The sequence below is a fragment of the Poecilia mexicana genome, unplaced genomic scaffold, assembly GCF_051168715.1.
Source record: "Poecilia mexicana isolate PSO_F unplaced genomic scaffold, ASM5116871v1 scaffold_3, whole genome shotgun sequence".
Taxonomy (NCBI): Eukaryota; Metazoa; Chordata; class Actinopteri; order Cyprinodontiformes; family Poeciliidae; genus Poecilia; species Poecilia mexicana.
The window spans coordinates 26,273,068-26,295,198 of NW_028263372.1; the positions used below are offsets into that span (position 1 = coordinate 26,273,068).

Here is a 22,131-nt window from a genome sequence, read left to right on the forward strand (position 1 = left end):
ACTATCTGCATACCATATAAAAAACAGCTCAGAGAAAAATGCATTAATTTCAAACACTAAGATGCAGGTTTACAAAGTCTCTTAACACGTTTAAATATGCTGGAATACTTCAAACATAATGGCAAAATGTCTAGACACACATGGAGATACTGGACTGAACACCAGAAACGCAGTCAAACTAAAATGTACTGTCAACTCTCCAACACTTCTCCACCAACAACAATGCAAATGTGATAAGGCTGGACTGAAAACTAGAGACCCAGAGAGATGATGATGATGATGCTGGCCCAAAGAGGAACAAAGCCCTTTTCTGTTCAACCAACTTCCTTCTAGTTTGAGTAAGTCTTAGAAGATGGATGTCTCTAAGCGCCGACAGTACCTCTGCCATGTTTAGTCTGTGAATGTGTGCATTTCTGTGTTAGTGGCTCTACCTTGTGGATTCCAAAAATTATCCTTGCTTTACAAAAGGATGTGTGTAGCTTGTAAGTGTGTGCCTGTATTTACACTTGAGAGGGGCTTTGGTGTCTCTGCCCAACCACTGGATGAGTGTGTGTTTTGGGTAATGTTTACAGTGTGGCGTGTGCATGGAAAACAGGGAGAGAGCGAGCGAGTGTTGTGGGATGTAAGTGTGCAGCCTTAGGCTTTGGCTCAGGATTTCTTTATCGTGTGGAAATGGGATTATGCCTTCCACTGAAAAGCACTCTCCCTATTGTTACTGGGATGATGCAAGGTATAAGCTCTAATTCCCTACTCTCTGTGTAGGTCTCTTCTTTCTATGTGTTTTAATTTATGGTATTCAGCTTTCTCTATTTGGCTTTATGATGTTTGTAACTGAGCAGCTGAAATTCATTTATGTATACACGTTAGTAAATGTATTTATGATTACTTATTGCATAGTATGCGTCTGAGTTTCTGTGACAAAGAAGGAACATAAAGGAGGCTTTTTGTTACTCTGAGAAAATGTGGCAGCTCAGATTCTTAGGGGCTGGAAGTATTTCACACTTTTAAGTGATGGACACTCAATATGTGACATTATACCCCTTTCAGGTCTTGTTACCGACATCACATTGTGTTTTTTAACAAGCTAACTTTGATTTAGACTCAGACTATGGCTAAATTCACACAGCAGGCAAGTATAACCCAAAAATCTATGCAAGATTTGGGCATCAAAGGCAGTAAGAAAACATTCAAATTATCCAGGTTGTTATTTGCATGTAAAATGTAATGCATGAAAACTGAAATACATAAGCCTACAAAACACTGCATCCAACAAGAAGCCCTTTGTGATTTTTACAGCGCACAGGTTCAACAGCAATTCAATATATTGTTCAGTTCTACGAGGTGATAATTTTGAGCTCTCACTAATTTCTGTTTTCTATTAATGTCACGGTATCCCACACAGTGTAGCTTTAAAAGGCTAGCATGAACATTTAAAGCTCCTCTCACGACTACTTGTACTTGGAAATTCCAATAAATCGGTACAAAACCGAAAACAGACGTAGTTGTTAATCGATACAGCTGATCAGTATTTGCATAATTAATCTTCAGATCAGAATTCCAGGCACCCCCTCTGGGTTCAACAACCTCCTTTTCTTACACACACAGGATACATTCACACACACTCACACACACGCACACACACGCAGACACTGCCCCGAGCCAATCACTCTCATTGATCAACCTTTCTTATGTGATCTTCAGCTGATCAGATGCTACCTGCTGTGAACCAGGAATCAATGGCTGATAAACGAGAACAAAAACACTCGTTTATCACTCTAGAGTTGAACGGATATCATTTTTCTCAGTTTCTCTGCTATTGACTGAAATGGCTGACGGGCCCCATGAATCAATCACAGATATGTAGTTAAAAAGGGGATGAAGAAAGAAAACAGAGGTGAAGTAATCATTGACACCATATTAAGATTAACAGACATGATAAACTCTTAAGTATTTTTCTCCTTTAGAGCTACAAACCAAAAACAAGCAACAGTTAAGAGCCTGGAGAAGATTGTGACTGTGAGATTACAGATTTTGATATTTATCTCTTCTAACAGTATCATCTTAGTACTCAGAATTACTTTGCCTGTTTCTTGTATTAACCTATTTTATAATTAAAACATACAGACAGCTGCCATCTTTTTAACCCCACATTTGAGTTACTGAGGGTTACTACAAAAAAGGATTTGTACAAATCAAATCTATTTTACTGAAATTTTTATCAGATCCCACCTTCCGCAGCAGATTATATATTCTAAATCTTTTACCTGTCTCAAATAAAAGCATTTAGCTTTTTTTTTTTGATTCAATTACTGATAATGTAGTCTGTATGTGAGACAGTTGGTAAATGTCAAATGTGTACTTTTTGGACACACTGAAGACACGTTTTCATGTCTGCGGCTGACTGTGTTGCTCTTTGTGTACGTGATAGATGATGACTAAAAATATGTCTACAATGTTGCAGTGGTTACTGAACATAATCCTAAACCATTCACGGTAAAATTAACTCTGTCCATTGGAAAGCCAAATAAACATTCTCACCGTTGGAGCTAACTCCCACCCACATGGCACCATAGTCGCTGATGTCAGAGAGCGTGTTCATCAGATGTTTTGTGTCAAATGGTGTGTCGTCGTCCTCAAGCCCATCCAAGAAAAGACTTGCATGTTGGTCATAGATCTGGAAATAACAGTAGGATCTTATATATTAAGATGTTTAAAGTGGCAGCAAATTTTAAAATGAAGTGTTCTTAAAAAGAGTTATTTTCAGATTCCTGTGATATTTCATTGAGATGATTGAGTTGTCAAAAACAACATGGAAACAAAGATCCAAAGACGATTTACTACTGGACTTCAACTCAAGATCGAGTGTGTGTGTGCTTTTTCAAAAGGTTTCTGCACACTATGTGTACATATTTATGCTTGTGTGTGTGTGTGACAACATGGGAATTATACATTCAGCTAATCTTCCAGCTCATTTCCCAGGTAGCAGAAAGAGCCGCAGGCTCTACTGCATGAGCTGCAAATTAGCTTTCTGTTTGACCAAAATTCTCCTCTCCACTCCGCTCCTCTTTTCCAGTCCCTCCTCGATCGGATCCATGAATATTAAAAACTGCATGGCCGACAACACTGTCAAAGCAGGAGCAGCTTCCTTTCACATCAAACCCAGGACAAAGGGAAGATACTTCTGTAAGAGGGACACCCACCACCCATACACACACCCTGCCACCATCTCTAACCCAAAAAAAACTTTAATGTGCTCAAACCGTCACTTCCTTTACTCCAATCTCCAAATCCTGCATTTGAGAAACACACTGTGGGACCACTGATAAATGTGACTCTGCCTGTTTTACTAGAATCCCCTTCTTCTCCTCCTCTCTTCTGCAGTGGTCCACCTTGCTTTGTCCTTTCTCCTCATCATGAGGTCGCTTGCTTCCTTCACCTTTTTACTGTTTTTTGAGTTTTTTCACTCTTTGTCACTTGTTGAGTTTTCTCTGCGTTTCATCTCCATTTTTATATCCTCTTCCCCCTCAGTGCACTACTTCCTCTTCTCATCTTCGTTCTTGTCTTTCTCCCTCATGTTTATCTTGCCCTGTCGCTCTCACTTGTTGTCAGCTCTTTAGGGAAGTTGAAAAGGTGTGAGGAGGGAAATAAGTCCAAGTCAAAAAACGCCTTTAGGGGATGAAGGCAGGCCCAGACAAGTGTCTGCCTCTCAGAGGATAGTTAAGACGCCCTGACAGACACTTTCATGATGGCTGATTGAAGACTGGCAAGCGCATAAGAGCACAAGAAAGAGTGCGGGAGTGAATATGAAAAAAAGGGAAGAGAAAAGAGACAGGAGGGAGAAAAAGAAAAGTCAGAGCACAGAGAGGGAGCTCGAAGACGAGGCCCTCTTTAGGAGTCTCTGAGCCAGAGCTGTGTGGCTCTTGGGGAGATGTGAGGGACTTGTCAGGCTTGATGTAAATGAATCCTGAAACGCTTCATCTTTCTTAGCCACCGCGCATCCTTTTGAAAATCTCCTTTGTTAGCTTTCACAAACACTTTCCTCCCATTTCTTTTGTCTTTTCTTCTGTCCAGTATTCTTTATTTTTTGCATTTCAGTACTTCTTTGTTTATTTGGCAAGTTTTTCTGTGATCTATGAAAGAAATTGTCTATATGGTGGCGGCAGTTAATTCTCATCTGAAGTGTGTCCACTAAGTCCAAGAAAGTTCAGAATTATTTAATTTTAAAAAAAGGAGCTTGAATAGAAGGCATATAAAGTTTTACTAAATTTTTGAGCTGCAGCAGAATCTGATGGCTATCAAGGCACACATGAGTTACTGAGTCTGGTTCGATCAAATCCAAAATCATTGTCATGGCACAGAGTGTTCTCTAATGCCTCAAAAAACACATATGTCCTCATATTCAGAATATCATGACTACAGTCTTACTATTTTACAAAGTATTAGTGCTGTAAAAAATAAGCTTCCTTGTTTAGTGAATCTGGCAAAGTTTACCATGGACTAATAACTAAGCTTCAACATTTCTTTACATGATCAAATTTTGTATGGTTTGCGGGAGAAACATAGTAATCAAACTGCAATTTTCTGCAATAATTTTGTTTAGTTTCTGTGTTGTTGAAACTTGTTAATGCTGCTTGTTCCAATTAATTATGCACCCATATACACATATATACATACATATTTATACCCATATATACATAAACAACCTGCTGCTTTCATAGAACCCTGTCTAGTACCTACGGTGTTAGGTTTATTTCTTTTTTTAAAAAATGAATAAACACAATTCTAATATATTTGCAAAAATTTATTTATTATGAAGGTCTATTCAAAAATATTTTTAAAATCTAGATAGCCCATAGTGAGCGCCTTATATTTGAAAAGCAATGTTTACTTTGTGTTTTTCAGATACTGACTAAAATTGCAATTTTATGCATTTCTTTTTGTATTATTTGCTTTACCTCGCTTATTTTTGTAAAACTCTGAGTCACACTTTGCATGAATGGCGCTATGCAAATTAAACTGCATTGTCTTCATGTGCATTTTTATGCCTTTTCTTTACACATTTTGCTTAAGTTTGTTACCTAAAGATTTTTAGTATGCAAACTCATCCACTGGCAAAACATCTAAGCCATTCTAAAAGCCCCAGGAAACTGTGAGTGGAAAGCTTTTAGTGATCTGTAGACTGGCATTTTGACTAAAGCTCTTCTCATTTTTCCTTATCCTGCCAAGCCATGGCTCAGTACATATTGTTGACAACAGTCTTTCTTCCAAGTTACCTTCATAGCTGTAGGCCCAGCAAAAATGGAAATAAAAAAATCAAAGTACTGTTCTAGATAAATATGATAGAGAGCGGTCTCGTTTCTCAGAACTGTTTGAGGTTGAAAATCAACTGTAAAAATCAAAAAGACTAGTTTTAAAATAAGCTCTCAGATGGATGAGGTTTGGCCTAAAATACTGGTAGCTCTGGATTATTGCACCAAACATAATTCAGAGATTACACCTGTGAAGAAATGGCCTGTTTTTAAAAAAATATGAATCACACTGAGTTCTCTCACTGTTGTGGAAATATATTTTCTGCAAAATAAATTGTCCTTTGTCGAGCAAAGCAAGAGCTGTGTTCCTAATCTTGGCAGAAATTTGAGCCAGTTCCAAACCTCTAACTTGAAATGGGCATTTGTGGTGTATAAGGTCAACATTTCAGTCCACATTAGACAGAGAACAGGTTGTGTGCTTTAGGAATATGTTTGCATATTTTTACACACAATATAGATCAGTCGGCATCTTCAAACCATGGCTTTCAATTTGTACTGGAGGAGCAGGAGAGAGTCACGGGTTCTTGGATCAATTTCTCACACAACTCAAATTTGGATAAGTAAACGAGAACATGGATGGATGGATTTATGCGTGACCTCCACATTGCAACAATAAGGACAAAAAAAAAAACCAAAGTATGATTATTCAATATTTTTAAAAACTATAAGGCATGTTAGTTGCTAATTCCAGAGCTCTGGAATCAGCTAGATCCCACGGCTCATTAAAAAATAAAATAAAACAAATAAAGTAAATAAAGCAAAGAGATCATTTTAGATTTTACTCTCCTACTTAATTATAAGCAAAAAGACTAACATCAAATACTGAATCTTGGCCTCCTGAATCTACATTAACCAGGACACATTGTGTCTATCCTGTTATTGCCCTGCCTCTCTTGTTCTTCTGTCTCCCAGCCTCTCTTCTCCCAACTTACCCCTCTGTACTCACCTTAACCCACAATGAACTGTTAGCAGCTCTGATGTACAGCCAATATTCTCTCTATCATATTAACACAACTGCAGTGTGTAAAGGAAGAGATAGAAAGGGAACGTGAGGTGGGAAAGGATAAAGAGAGAGAGAGTCTACAGAGAGGAGACACATTTGTTCTACTCATCTCAGTGCTAAAAGATACAATTACCTCTCACAGCATATTATCCATGTTTTATACCAGCCCAGGGCCCTACGCCTTTGCCTTGCCACGCTTACCCCATGTAAGGCCCATATTTTAACACTAGCTATGACAGTTTATTTAAGAAAAGGAAATTGTCCCCTGGGAGATGGAGAGGAAGAGAGGGACAGCCGGGTGTGAGGAAAATGAGAGGGAAAGAGGGAAGGACAAAGAAGGTGGATGCACTGGGAGCAGTGAAGAGGGAAAGAATGAAAGATGGATGTGGTAACAAGAAAAAGGGAAACAGAAGGAGAGAAAATTATCTTGTGCTAAAAAAAAGGGAGGAGAAAGTAAAACAAAATAGAGAATGGAAGGGAATATATAAAGTGTTAAAGTAAGAGAAGTCATATGTCTAGTGTTAAGAAAAACAAGATTCACCTATAATATGAGAGCACAAGAAGGGTAGACATGTGGGTAACATATGTGAGAAAATAAAGATATCCCAACATTTCTGGTTTAACATCAATAATCAGACACGATTATGCAACAGTCTACATGTTAAGATGGACCAGATGCAGGTTGCCACAGAAATTGTATGAAATAGATTAGTACACGAACTTAAGAGCAAAAAAATCTTCAGTGGACATGAACACATGCATGTCTGTTGGTCTCTCACTATGTAATTGATGCCAGTGTCGTGCCCTTTTGCCTCTGATGCCAGCAGGCAGAGGGCTACCATAGAGGCGTCCACTACACCCCTACATAACAACCTTGCTTCACCTTCACACACATTCACTTAACTGCACACACTCATCCAAATGCAATTTATACAGAAAACATTAAGAAGTGGAAAGGGTGAGTTTAGTTTTTTCTTTAAATTGTCTACCCATTTTGTCATATTTTCTGTACAATAAATAAAAAACGAGGTTAATTATTCATGCGTTGTAGTTTATCTTAATGTTTTTCAATAATATTAAAACCTGATGAAGGTCATACGATTTGAAATCACATCTAGGAATGTAAACTAGCACACAATTTACTCTTATTACTTTTTTTTCTTCAAGCAGATGTTTTATGCAAGACCTGAGATGTTGTTTTGGGTTGAAATACCACAGGATTAAATAAACACTGATATAAACTGGCTGCTTTATATCACTGATGTAGAGCAGCTAATTTAGAAGATGTGAAATGGAGAACTCTGCTCTACGTTTCAACAGGACGTCTCTCAAAAGCTTTGTACGTAAACTTTATGCTACCACTTGAGTTTGCATTTAAACAAATCAAATCCTCTGCTGGAGACAAATGACCAATTTGCTCTGACAACTCAATTAATCACTAGGGATGTGCCGATCAGGTTTTTTCCTGCCGATACCGATACCGATCACCCATGAGGGCCGATACACCGATACCGATCACCGATACCGATCACATAATTATTATTATTATTTTATTTTTTTTTTTTATCATAAACACTACCGGTTACATTATGTGGAAAAAGGAACCATGAATTCACCTTAATTTAGAAAAAAACGTGTTTTTAATAACTTTTTTCAAGAAGAAAACTAAACAAAACAGGCATTGTGCAAATTGTACTGCTATTGATAATACTATCTTTAACAGACTGATAACATATGAAGGCTCTGAAGAGGCTAAATAATGCAATGAGCCAAAATAAAACCTCTCATCATTGCCAAAAAAATTCAAGTATAAAACTTAACATTCAAAGGCAAAAACAGGTTCCATTACAATAAACAATCCAGAGTTACTGAATGAAAACTTCCTGATAGCATGGCGGCTAGCTGATTACTGCTAGCTCTGATTGGCTGTTTCTGACTGAGCGGAGTAATTATGCAGATCAGGGAGGAGATAAATTATTTTTTCAGAGATTATCTGTCTCATGTTAGGACAGCGAAAGTTTTAATACGTATGTAAAATGTTTTTTTGTTGTTTTTTTTAAGTTAGATGCTGCAGCTTTAAGCAGGTTCGGTGTGAGAGTCACTACCAGGTGGAGCAGAAGCGGCGCTCCGTCTGTCAAATATTACTACCTGTAGCGTAGCAGCGGTTCAACAGCGAGAGCAGAACCAGAGTCTGACATCGCAGCTCGAAGACTTAAATAATTTTGCGGGTTATTTGTTTAGCTTTCTGACCGTCATGCTAATCCGGGTGAGTGTTTGTAGCTGTACGCTGCTTTACCTGCTATCTGATCCTCCGTATGTCTTTTTTACTGCAGTGAGCCTCGATGTAGCCAAACTCCGTCAAGTATGGCATTGTTTTTATGTCGTATTAGCTTCGTTGTGTTGATGCATTTTGACTGCTTCAATTTTCCGCAGCAACACGCAGCAAACTTCCCCATTCACTCAGTGCGTTATAGTTCCACATCGCTTAAGATTTGTTGTTGCGCGTTTGCGCAGAGTGAAGGAAAGAGGAGACCAGCTGCACAGGCAGGCTGGGAAATGAGAAGCAGGTGATCGGTATCGGTAAAAGAGACAATGATCGCCGATCATGCACTTTTTCACGAAAATCGGCCCGATTATGATCGGTGACCGATCGATCGGCACACCTCTATTAATCACAACCTTTTATTCACACGGATGACTTTGGGATCATCACAACGCTGAACTAAAGCGTACATATTAGAGAAAGCTGAGGCTTTAAATATTTCTCATGTTTTTCTCAAAAGTATTTAAAGAGTTTCTGGCAAAACATTATTTGCTAACTTTACAAATAACTTAGTTCACTGCAAATAAATTATTTATTCTGCATGTTTAAGAACGGAAAAAGGACAAAGCAAGTAAGAGACAAAAGCAAAACAATACAAAAACGACAAAGAGAATGTGCCACAAGACTCGAAAGTGAACAATGCAATGAGACAATAGGGAACAAATAATGTTCAACAAGAAGAAATATTAGCTGTATTATGAGCAAATCCATGTCCTTCACCTGACTTTTACCTTACAATGACTAATTCACTCTCCACCTTAACCAAAAGTTATGTTTTTTTACTTAATGATTGTTTCTCACACTTATTAAAAAATACGGACATACAAAAAACAATCTTTTTGAAAAACCTGCAAATTGCTGTTGTAATAAATCCCTGTGGATGTAATCCATGATTTATGTATTTGTGCATTCATTAGTAAGAGGAGGGAAGGGTGTGCAGGCATGCAAGTGTTAACTATTCATGCTGACATCTTGGGTTGCGATGTGACTGGTGTGACTGGTTGTTCCTATCACTGCCTCTTATATTAATGTTGATTTGTTCAGGCACTAACAGACGGAGCGCTCCTCCCCCACCCTGCAACTCTGCCGGGAATAAAGCAAGACCTCCAGAGGGAAGTTTTTATTTAAACCTCCTTTATCCTTCATTGTGAGCAATTTCAAAATAGGTTTTTCATTTTCATTTTCCTACTATTAACTCTCTGGTTTTAGACAGGATTTGGTAACATGCAGTTTTTGATATTGGTGACTCCTCTTTGAATCGTTCTAGGGTAAATTATTACTTGTCCTGGCTTATAGCTGCTTAATGTAACGCTTAAATCCAGGATTTAACCTTTTATTTTCTGTTTTATCACAAAACAAAATAATTGAATACAGACTCTACATCAAATTACTTTTCAGCAGACCTTAAAAAAACAACTTAAAAGCAATATCACTGGTATTTTTGTATACCTCAATACATTATTACCTTATTAAGACCCAAATCATGTTCCATTTGAAGGACATGGATATAAGACGTTGAGCATTTTTCAATGCTTTAATTTTGTAAAATGTTGAAGTGCAAAATACTGGAAATATTCAGAAATTTTACATGAAATAAACCGTCTTCATTTCTGAGCAACATAAAAATTTAATTAGAGTGCAATCTGTAACTTAAAAAGAAATACATTAAAAGGGCAGTGTTGAGTATTTTTCAGGAACATAGTGCCATTTTATAGCACAATAAAGTATAACTGTTGCCTTCAGTTGTCGTAAAAATTATGAATATATGAAACACAACTTACAAAAATTGGCTTCACAGTCTGATGCCTTGAAATTGGTTTCTCTCTCTTTACAAAGCCCCAACCCTTCAACACGTAATCACAACAAAGCTACTTCATTATTTACCATTCTTAGAAGCGTTTGACTGAGAAGTGGTTTGCATGATGAGCTCAGCTGAAACACAGTTCCACCAGGTGTTTGCTAATTGCTGCTACCGCTAGTCTACAGGAGTTGTTTTTGGAGGGCACAGGGGAGGGACGCTCTGTGATTCAGAGTTTCATCTGGAGACTGAAGATCCAAATGGGAGCTTTGTGGAAACAGATGGTGCTTTGTGAGAGCAAGAGTTTAGATGCCCCTGAATGGCTGCCACAGGAGATTCAAGGATTTCTCAAACATACATGAAACAATCAAATACTCCAGGTATGTTTTTGATGAGGGAATAATGTTATAACGTTATATAAAGGTTAAAAAAAAAAAGTCTATTTTACATAATAACCTCTCTTTGAATGTGTTTGCTCAAGTGTTAAGACGAAAATTAAAATTCAAAAGACGTTGCAAAATAAAACTTCATAGCCACTATAAAAATGCATGTAGTCATCCTAACATTTCACACCTTATGAGGTATCTCTAATTTGTAGCTAGCAACTAATTTACACCATCTTCAACAAGTCACAAACTTTGTCCCCATGTAGCTTTTAGAGTTTTGTGGCTATATTATTAGTTAAAAAAAAGGAAAAAAACTTAGAGTAAACACTTCATATACGGTGAAGATTCGTTTATTAAAAAAAAAAAACAGCTTGAACATGTTTATGCTTAGAAGTGAATGGAGTTCAGTAGTACGTGTAGACAGATGAAGAATAACCTTCTGCAAACATTTGTTTTTTTATAAAAATGCACTAAAAGATTAGACTTGTATTAGCTGACTGCACTTAAGTACACTGAGCTCACTCCCTCACTTCCCCCATCTTTCTTTCTCTGTCAGTCCTTCCTCCCTCAGGCTGCGTTTTCCTCCGTTGTTCTCTACATCGTTACCATAATCAGATAAGACAACTACCTAGGGAGCACCAGCATCCCTACAGCACCTTGCTTCTGGCACCTTGAGTGCGTATATATGTGTGCGTGTGTGTGTGTGTGGGGGTGTGTGTGTGTGTGTGTGTGTGTGTGTGTGTGTGTGTGCGCGTGCGCGCGCGCGTGTGTCATGCTCCTGGCACTTGGAAATCGGTATTCCTTTTGACTGTCTTTTTTGTGTTTTGATCTGTACAAACTGACAGATGAGTGGTGTGTGCGTGTGTGTGTAGGTGTGTGTTTGTCTAAATGTGAATAGGAAGGGGTTCTGCTTTACTCCTTAGAGTAATATCTGCACTGTGGTTGACAGACTGCTACAAATTACCACTGAGTGGCGAGTTTGTGTCAGTGTGTTTATGTGACAGAGCGGGTATATAAGTGTGTGTGCATGCATGAGTGAGAACATGAGTATGCGCATAGTGTTTGTGTGTCAAGGATAATTATGATCTTTTTCCGAATAGTCAAAACAGATCACATCATCATACCACTACACAAAAAGGCAGGCTGATTTACAGAAAGGTACAACCACACAACGGATTGAAACGCCCCAAAGCTGCATATATATGAGGCACTTCAAGCAAAAAATCCCCACAAGCCTCACTCCATGTCTTGTCTGAAGTGGCAAATTGAGCATTGAGGTATTCATAGACACACAATGACAACTTTATCCCTGGGAGGGATTCTGTATACTGTACATGCACTGTCTACAATGTGAGCAATCAGCAACACTGCATTTAGCCAACAACAGGTTGGGCTGCCACGTTTTTCCACCATCAACACCCATCAGCAAACTGTAAACTAAGGTGTCAAGTTAGATTCTCTGCTCGGGCGAAATGATGTTGCTGGGAGATGATGCTGCAAAATGCTGAGATTTCATACAGCAGCTCAATTTTGAAACAGATCACAAAAGTGAACTGGTTCAAGCTCACACAGAGCTTAGTATTGTTTTAGACCTATGTAGGGCACGTTATATAAAAAGAAGCATTCCACTTTTAAGTTAGATTGCAAATATAATAAAGCAATGAATTAAACTCTGCCAACTATTAAATGCAGAAATTTAGTTATGATTATAAGTGAGTATGTAGTGCAGTGTGATTAGTGGTTATGTAATAGGAAGATATTATTACAACAAAGACTTTTTACACAAAATGTATCAATGTATGTTAAAAATGACAAAGTGCGAGAAAGCAGATGACATAGATTACAACCATCTAAAAATATAAGGCTGGTCAAGGTAACCATGATTTGGTGTTATTCATGATGATGAAAGACTGAGACTGTCCAGTGGAAAAATCTGTAAAATGATCCACTTCACCAGAGACCAGAATAACACACACAGGGATTCATTTAGGCCTCAAAACTCTCTCCACTTCACTAGCTGCCATTTAAGACTGATGAGAGCTGGTGAAAGACTTTTTTTGTCCAGGAAGGCCTTGTAATACTGACTTCAAACCTTTCAAGCAGATATACACCACTTAGGTTAACTGAAGTAGATAAAAAAACAAAAAAAAACAAGTGATTAAATGAAAATATTTGAAATATACAAATAAATTGTAATTCAAGGGCATGCAAAACTCAACATCATTGTTTTTAGGTGATTTTCTCTCTCAGCAGATACCTAATCTAACGATTATAATTTGGTTGATTTGAAAGTAATTTCAGTTGAATCAATTTGGCAACAGCTAAATTAATTTAATGCCATAACTGGACTGGCTCTTTTTTATGTGTCTGAAAGGGATAATGTGTCATTTATTTAAAAAAAGTTTTAACACAATTCTCCCAAGTACAAAATAACAAAAACAAAATCCTCAGGAAGTAAGAGAGAATTCTTGTAAAAGCTATGATAAAGATTCCTGACATGAGGAAAAACTACGGCATTACTATTCAATGACCCATCCATCCATTAGTGGGAGACAGACAGGACAAAAAACTATGCACACACACGCACGCACGCACCTGAGAGGAATCTAGAGAGACCAATCAACGTGACAGTCATGCTTTTGGACTGTGGGAGGAAGCTGGAGTCCCCAGAGAGAACCCACACATGGACAGGGAGAACATGCAAACTCCATGCTAAAAGCCTGGAATCTAACCCTGCTTGCTGCAAGGCAACAGTGCAACAGTCACTGAAATGCTGGTTATGGAAAAAATAATGGGAATTGTTCAGCTTTTATTCTTTTCCTAAAATGTGATTGCAAACTGAGGGCCAAATTACCTAAAATGTTTCTTTTTATGGTTTGTGAAGTAGGTTCGAATAAAAAAGACCCTTGTCAAGTTAAACACAATACTTCATAGAAGGCTTAAAATATGGACATAATAATCCAGTGTCTGTGATATCTCAAACCACTGAGATTTCTTACCTGCAAAGTAAGATGTGTCCACCTGTTCAGCTGTAGCCGGCCTTCTGTTCTGAAGCTCACAGTATGTGAGGTTAGGCCGTCGGTCCGACCGTATCGAAGGGCTACAGCCCGCTCTGACACGGTCAAAGAAAAAACCAAGCGATTGTCTGAGCTCTTCTCCAGTAGCATCCTGTGAGAAAGAAAACACAATGGAGAAGAAATAAATACCAAACAATTAACATGACCTGAACTGGAAAACACAAAACCGCTGCAGCTGAGCACATACAGCCCGTCATTTTTGACATTTTCCCATTGAATATCAATATTACACATGACTGTGAGGGTTTGGATGTTGCACCGTGCACAGACATGCACGACCACAACGTGTCATATTAACCACCTCCACTGACATTTTATGGGGAATCATGGCTTTTATGAACCCAGGGCAGCATACCCAATAAATCAGATATTGTAGATGGATTCATGAGAAAAAGAGCTTTTAAATTCACAGTCGACAGTGAGCACATGCCCAGATTTGTATATGCATGTGAATGTCTTAAAAAAAAAAAACACTAAGAGAAAGAAGCTGAAAACCTGCAGGAACACGATGAAATAGTTTCAGCACCAAATACTGAATAACCAATAATGTATTTGCCAAAGATCAAAGCCGGTCGTTAAAAATCTTACAGATAATTTTATAGTGGCATTAATTTGATTTTGTTTGATGTTGAGGTTTCACATTTTATTTTCCTGCCATTTGTTTTTTTGTCTGGTTCTGGGAGTAAACAGATTTATTACCTTGGAAAGATTCTGCACTCTCCTTACTGAACCAGAAGTATAACAGAGATGCACCTGTACAACTGAGTCTTATGCTTAATTTGGGATAATTTGCCAATATATATTATTAAATGATGCCTATAGTATACAACATAACAGATCAATAGATCTTCTTGATATTTCCCTTGATAATTTTTTAGCAGCTTTCGTGTCAGTGCTGGAAACTATTTTAGGTGTGATTTTATTCAAGTTATTGCTTCATCTTTTTCCTATTGGTTCTGCTAACTTTCTTTAACCTGATGACATCATGAAGCAAAATAAAATAAAGTACTGAGAAACTTTGATCAGACTTTCCTGTTCTCATTTTTGTGTTTAAGACATAACAAACCCCAAAATATGCTGAACATATTTTGGATTTTTGTTTTTTTTTGGAGAGGGTGAGGAAGAGGGTTAAGTAGCGCTAATGCCATAAGCTTCTTCTTCTACTATCTTGGATTGTCCTGTACCGGCAGGACAACCCAAGATAGCAGCAAAAATAATTACTGTACAACCTAACTAAAAACATTAGGGTGGAACAAATAATTGCTTTGATTATCTGTGTGATATCAGGAAATAATGATGTCATTATTATCGGTCCGATAGTCAAATGAATAGCATCAGTCAATAGCAATCAAGTTTGGTGGTCAATGTGTAGTTTTTGTTTAATCACACTGTATGCACTAGATCTGCACAGAGTTCAAGTGGATTCAGTGTAACGTGAGGAAACAACTCTGACTGGAAATAAATAATTCTGATGTCACAACCTGACATTTTTCGTTTTTGCTCACCAGTCTTTCTTATTTTCAGGTATGTCATCAGTTGTGGGCCTTTGGAATGAGAATATTACTATTGGCATTGATTTAAAAAAAAGTTATTGTGCATCCCTAATAAAAATACTTTAACAAGATAGAAAATATGGCCTAATCTGCTGCTGGGAGTCCAGCATTGATGTAATAAATTGTATGAGTTGTAAGAACAGGTGGTTAGCTCTGTCCATTGTTCAAATGAGGGGAGGGATGTGAAATCACAGGGAGAGGACGAGACAAAGAAATGGGGTGAGGAGCGATGGACAGAGGTGAAGACAGAGACCTCCTTTCATCTGGCTTCTTTGATAGCAGCCATGATCATCTGTACAACAAAAGAATGATGGGCAACGAGAGCAAGAATAACAGAGGCAGGGAGAGTGAGAGAGTGAGAGGGGGAGAGATGACTCTATTGAGACGCATTCAGCCATACAGGTGTCATGTTCGGCAGGCCAAGACAACAAGAGTTTTCCATCATCTGACTCCCCGGACAGATGACTTCATAAACACACAGAGAAATGCAGCAATCAGACAATCCCATTTCAATTTTACTAACAGCAACAGAAGCCAATACATTAACACAGTATGCCACCATTAGTGTATTGTGTCTGAATGTTACACTTCATTTTAAGCTAAATTTATCAAACTGAGGTTTAAATTTATCAAACCACAGTTAGATAATTCAGCTTATCAGAAAAAAAAACTACATTTGTCATTAAGTCTGCACTGGTAAAAAAGCTGACTAAATAATTTTAGATCTTGTTTGGAAGTAGAATTTATCTGAATATTCAAATTCTTACATTTCTGGAGAGTAAATACAATGAGTAAAACCTGAAACCTTTTTATGCCCTGTAAAGCTAATTATCCATAAAAGTGGTTTGTGACATAGAAATAAAACATAAACTACCATAATCTAAAAAAGAAAGATCATAAAACTAGTTTCAAATGATGATTCTATTCAGAAATACTTCTTAAACAAAATTCAAAGTTTTAAAAGTTATGGATAAAACAAGCACTGTCCAATATCAAAAAACCTCAACAAGTTGGGACACTAAACTAATTGTGAATAAAAACTGAATGCAATGATGTGGAGATGGCAAATGTCAATATTTATTCGTAATAAAACATATATGGCAGATCAAAAGTTTAATCTGTGTAAATGTAAAATTTTAAAGGAAAATATGTTGATTCAAAATTTCACAGTGTCTACAAATCCCAAAAAAGTTGGGACGAGTAGTAATAAGTGGCTGGAAAAAGGAAATTGAACATATAACAAACAGCTGGAAGACCAATTAATACTAATTAGGTCAATTGACGACATGATTGGGTATAAAAAGAGCTTCTTAGAGTGTCAGTGTCTCTCTGAAGCCAAGATGGTAATTGGATCACCAATTCCATCAATGTTGCCCAGAAAGATAGTGCAGCAATACCAGAATGTTGCTACCCAGCATAAAATAGCAAAGACTTTTAAGTTATCATCATCAACCGTGCATAACATTATCAAAAGATTCAGAGAATTTGGCACAATCGCTGTGCGCAAGGGTCAAGGGTCAAGGCCGTAAAACTCTACTGGATGCTCGTGATCTCCGGGTCCTTAAACGTCACTGCACCTGCAACAGGAATGCCACTGTCTAGGAAATGACAGCCTGGGCTCAGGAATACTTCCAGAAAACATCGTCACTGAACACAATCCACCGTGCCATCTGCCGCTGCCAGCTGAAACTCTACAGAGCAAAGAGGAAACCATTTCTAAGAAGCTCCACAAGCTCAGTCGTTTGCACTGGGCCAAGAGTCGTTTAAAATGGAGGGAGGCAAAATGGAGGACTGTTCTGTGGTCAGATGAGTCACGATTTTAAGTTCTTTATGGAACACTGGGACGCCATGTCATCCGGACCAGAGAGGACAAGGATAACCCAAGCTGTTATCAACGCTCCGTTCAGAAGCTGCATCACTGATGGTCTGGGGTTGGATGAGAGCTGGTGGCCTGGGCAGCTTGCATGTCTGGAAAGGCCCCATTAATGCAGAGAACTATGTTCAGGTTCTAGAACAACATAAGCTCCCATCTAGACGTCATCTCTTTCAGGGAAGACCCTGCATTCTTCAACAACATAATGCCAGACCACATTCTGCAGCAATCACAACATCATGGCTACGTAGGAGAAGGATCCAGGTACTGAAATGTCCAGCCTGCAGTCCAGATCTTTCACCTATAGAGAACATTTGGCGCATCATAAAGAGGAAGGTGCAACAAAGAAGGCCCAAGACGATCAAACAGTTAGAGGCCCGTATTAGACATGAATGGAGAGCATTCCTATTTCTAAACTTGAGAAACTGGTCTCCTCTGTCCCCAGGCGTCTGTTGAGTGTTGTAAGAAGGGGAGATGCCACACAGTGGTAAAAATGGCCGTGTTCCAACTTTTTTGGGATTTGTTGACGTAGTGAAATTTTGAAACAACATATTTTTCCCTTAAAATGATACATTCTCTCAGTTTAAACTTTTGATCTGTGATTTGTGTTCTATTGTGAATAAAATATTAGATGTTGGCACCTCCACATCATTGCATTCAGTTTTTATTCACAATTTGTTTAGTGTCCCAACTTTTTTGGAATCCGGTTTTCAAATTTTTTACGAGAGCTACAAGAATTTAGAAAAAAGGTTTTGTATATGAATTTACAAAATAGTTTACCAATTTCATTAAAAATTATTCAGTTGAGGACAAGAAAATTCTCCAAATTTTATTTAGTAGAATATGTAGAGAAGTTGAAACTGACAAATATTACTTTTGAACATAAAGCATCCTTTAGCATTTTTTTTTTTTTTTGGGTGGCAAGTAAATGTCAAATGAATTAAACATAAATGTTGATGTAAAAATGTTTTTGAGGTGCACCAGATGTTGCGGATTTGATAAGAAAATGTTTATTTCAGACTTGGGGGGGGGGGGACTTGTGAGCCTCATTGATTGCTTTTAGAAAAATAGACATGATGGCCAATAAAAGTCAACAGATCTCTTCTGTGCATGCATTTGCCTGGTCTACACCCTGGTGTATTTGATTGAAAGCTGATCTGAGCCTTTGTAACTGTGCACCACTCTGGGCTGGCTAGGACATACCAGCACACTCACTCTCCCTTTCTCCAACACTTAAGCAGACTAAGTAGGACATGACAGCTTGTTGTTTCCTGACGGTGATACTGACCTGGACAGGCATTACATCTTCCTTATGAGATCCGTTTCAGACTGTTTTCATTTTCACAAACATCTCCAAAACAGTAAGGTGCTATTTTTGATTGCATACAATATCTGATGCAACCAATATGTATGAATAGTTTGAAGTAGGGTTCTGCTCAGAGGTTAGGATGTGTCATATACCCTTGTGTTCTCATGCAAGAAATATTTCATAAACCATTAAATCTCATAGGGGTTTTACAAAGACAATTTTATGTCATCGTCTATTAAAGATACCTCCCAACAACAAATATTTCTTAAAAGAAAGGTTTTCCAGGTAGAGCAAAGCTGGGGAACATTCATACCTTCTTAAATGTAGCTCTGTAGAAAAAAAAACAATCAGAACCATGACTTTAATTGGCTCCTCCATTAAACCATATAAACCTACCCAAGGACTCCAAAACCCCAGCAGTGCTTAATGATACAGTTTCATATGAACAGACAAACTGAGTGAAGAGAATGATCAGCATCATCATTTGTAAATCCAACTGGTAGGTTTGTAAAAATCACAAATATAAAGAAAATAATCTAGAGATTTTTTTTTACATTAAAACTGCTTTCTTAGTTTCAGGATGTAATTTATTCATATTTACTGCATTTAACTTTCTATAGTGAAACATTTCCTTCTGTGTGTAAGCCTTCTTCTCTGAGGGACAGGAGCTCTGGTCACGGCCATTACACTCTCGCTATCTGATAGTTGACTCAAAATGTCAACTGATGCAGTTTACCTTTCAAGAAATCCCTCCATTACGTCAAAGTGCCACACTGATTAGTCAGTTCAGAGTGGAGCGCACACTAAAAGTTGTGTATCCTCCAAAAGCAACCCCCCCGAAACCCAATATGTTGGAAACAATGTCACTTGGCAAGGAAGCTTTTGTTTTTAAGAGATGTTGCACACGTCTATGTGCACTGTGGCTTAACAAGTGTTACATTTCATCAAAACGTGTACTATGTATGTGTAAATTTAGAAATGGATCTGCCTCTTTTTTGTATGAGAACACATGTAACACAGAAAATGTGTTGCTTTCTTTTCCTTTTAAATCAACCCTGAACATGTTTTTCAGCTCCTAATAAACAGCAGCAAATGTTTAAATCTATAAATCTATCCAAGTGAAGCATAAAAAAAAAAAAAAAAATCAACTACACAACTGGCAAATACATTTGGATAACTAAAACTTGTAAACGGTAACTTACATTTCTCCAGTGGAGCTTGGTTTTAACCACACTGCCAAGGTGAGGGAACCACGTGGTCCTACTGCCTGTGAAGGAGGAGTGACCAGACATCCATCTTCGCTGGGCTGAAACAGTGCACTGTCAGGTCCAACAGAAAGTCCATCCGAACTTGTTGTGCTTCCAGCCTCTGTCTGAGTCCCACGACGAGTGTCAACAATGTCTTCGGTTGCACAGTTACCCCTGGTAGAATTAGGTTTACATGTGTCAATACAGGAACCTCAAAAGGGTTTAATTTTAACAAGTACCTAAACATGTTTTTTTGTCTAACGAGGTTTTATTCTGGAAATTTTACTGACTGGATTATTTTTTTGTTTTTGTCTTTACTCTCTCATTGTCCAGCACTTTGTAACAGTCTGTGAATAGTGATTTAAGAATAAACGTAACTTATTTACAAGAATGTAAGAGATTTATTAAGGTATAAATACACTTTATTTAACTGTAGAGTTCTGTGGAATCAATGTGATTTTTAAAATCAAGCACTTTTAGTTGCAGTACATCCACTGGTACTTTATCCGATGCATATACACCTAGTAAGAAAGATACTGATTCTACATAGAAGTAAACAAGTCAAATAGAAAAATCTATATTTTAATAAAGTAACTCTATTCATATTTTAGGAATATTTTAAAAAGTAAGTGGTCACAGATAAGACTGCAATAACTTCTTGAACAAATAAAACCAGCTACCTGTGTGCGGCTAACAGCAGTGGGGCGTAAGGTGGTGTGGAGGATCTATAGGGGCACTCCTGGACACACATGGCTTGAAAACACAAATGCAGTTCATCCCGTGAGGAAGGTGACTGACAGTAGCTGCTCTGCTCCGGAACGCCACAGGTGGACCGAGGCGGCGAGGTCGACACAGGCTTGAAAGCTGCAATATTCTCCATTCGTGGGAAATGCCCCTGTAGAAGGAGTAGAAAGTGTGTCAAACTGATTTTTTGAACATATACTTTCCTAATGACATCAGCAGGTAATGAACATATAATGAACCATAGAGGCAGTTATTAAAAATCATTTCTGGGCTTAGATTTTTATTTTATTTTTATTTTTTTTAGTCTCGCTTGTTTAATAATAGTTCCCAAAATGCAATTTTCAAAGACACATTTTAATATGTTTTTGTACCAAAAACACAAGCAGTATTAAAAAAAAACATAACTAAACTAATAACCTGCAATAAGAATCAAATGATCGCAGCTAAATATGACAGAATATTTACACTTGTCCTAGAAATGTGTCAGTCTGATACTGGGCATAGTTTCCATCAGTCTAGACACTGTTTATAAAAACACTCTTACCTGTGATGAAGCAAGTTTAGGATAGAAGCTCAGGAAAAGAAGTGTCAAAAAGGGCAACACTTTATGCCACCTCAGTCCAAGGAAATTCATCCTATTCTTTTCTTCATTGATGCTTTGATGAGATAATGAAAAAATAAGCCAGATCTGCTTGGCATATATCCTTTTCTCTCTGTGCAGGATTTCACTCTTTTCTCTACATGAACACACACCCATGAGGTCTGTCTCACTCTTGTCTTCTCCTTTAACAAACTTCAGACATCCTTTAACGTCTTTTCTATGTTCTTTTCCGTCACTGTTGATTCCTCTTTTGGCCATCATTTGGAACTTTCTTTGAATGCTTTGCTCTCCGATATCATTCTTCTCCTCAGTCCTCTTTATGTGTTTGACCCCATAGCATTCTTGAATCTTTAAGAAGTCCAGCGTGGTTCCAGGTTCTAGAATCTCAGACGCAGGTTCTGGAACATTCTCGCAGGCCGAGGGATGTTCAAGAACCAAAATTTTGTTCTGAAGTCTCCCCACACCGTTTGAATAAGTGATGACTGTCATGGTTCCATGATTCCAGGGTTACAGGGGCATTTTTAGAGGCCAGTGCCCCTAGGGTGAAGCTACCAAGATTAGTCCTCTGTTACACGGTTTCTGTCCCTCACCCCCACACCCGCACACCCAGGAAAACCGCAACCAAAGCCTTCACATGATAGGTAGGATTTCACAATCTGGAAAAAGAGGAAAAAAGAGAACTGGTCAGACCAAAATCCAACATCAGACAAATCTGAGGAGAGTGAAATGCCATGCAGGCTATTCCCCGGCCAAAGCCCACACTATCATGTACAGCTTGATGGAGGCACAGCTCAACTGATACTGCGACATTGCCTCTCGCTTTTCTTCATTTTCCATTGAATTAAACATGCCCTTTTTCCTCTGGCATCTGGCCCCCAGGTTTTATCCAACTAAACAGGTTCTCAAAT

General features: G+C 38.0%; 1 protein-coding gene across 1 annotated transcript in view; it reads right to left on the reverse strand.

Annotated features, from left to right (window-relative positions):
* ush2a (Usher syndrome 2A (autosomal recessive, mild)) overlaps positions 1-21,870 on the reverse strand; it is a 194,849-nt gene extending 172,979 nt beyond the window's left edge. Inside the window, exons 1-5 of the mRNA XM_088004375.1 lie at positions 21,167-21,870; positions 20,559-20,773; positions 19,834-20,052; positions 13,819-13,987; positions 2,539-2,674 (exon numbers count right to left, since the gene is read on the reverse strand). Coding sequence (XP_087860501.1) covers positions 2,539-2,674; positions 13,819-13,987; positions 19,834-20,052; positions 20,559-20,773; positions 21,167-21,712 — 1,285 coding nt within the window. The 5' untranslated portion in view covers positions 21,713-21,870. The remainder of the gene's footprint in view (positions 1-2,538; positions 2,675-13,818; positions 13,988-19,833; positions 20,053-20,558; positions 20,774-21,166) is intronic.
* Positions 21,871-22,131: the final 261 nt, after the last annotated feature.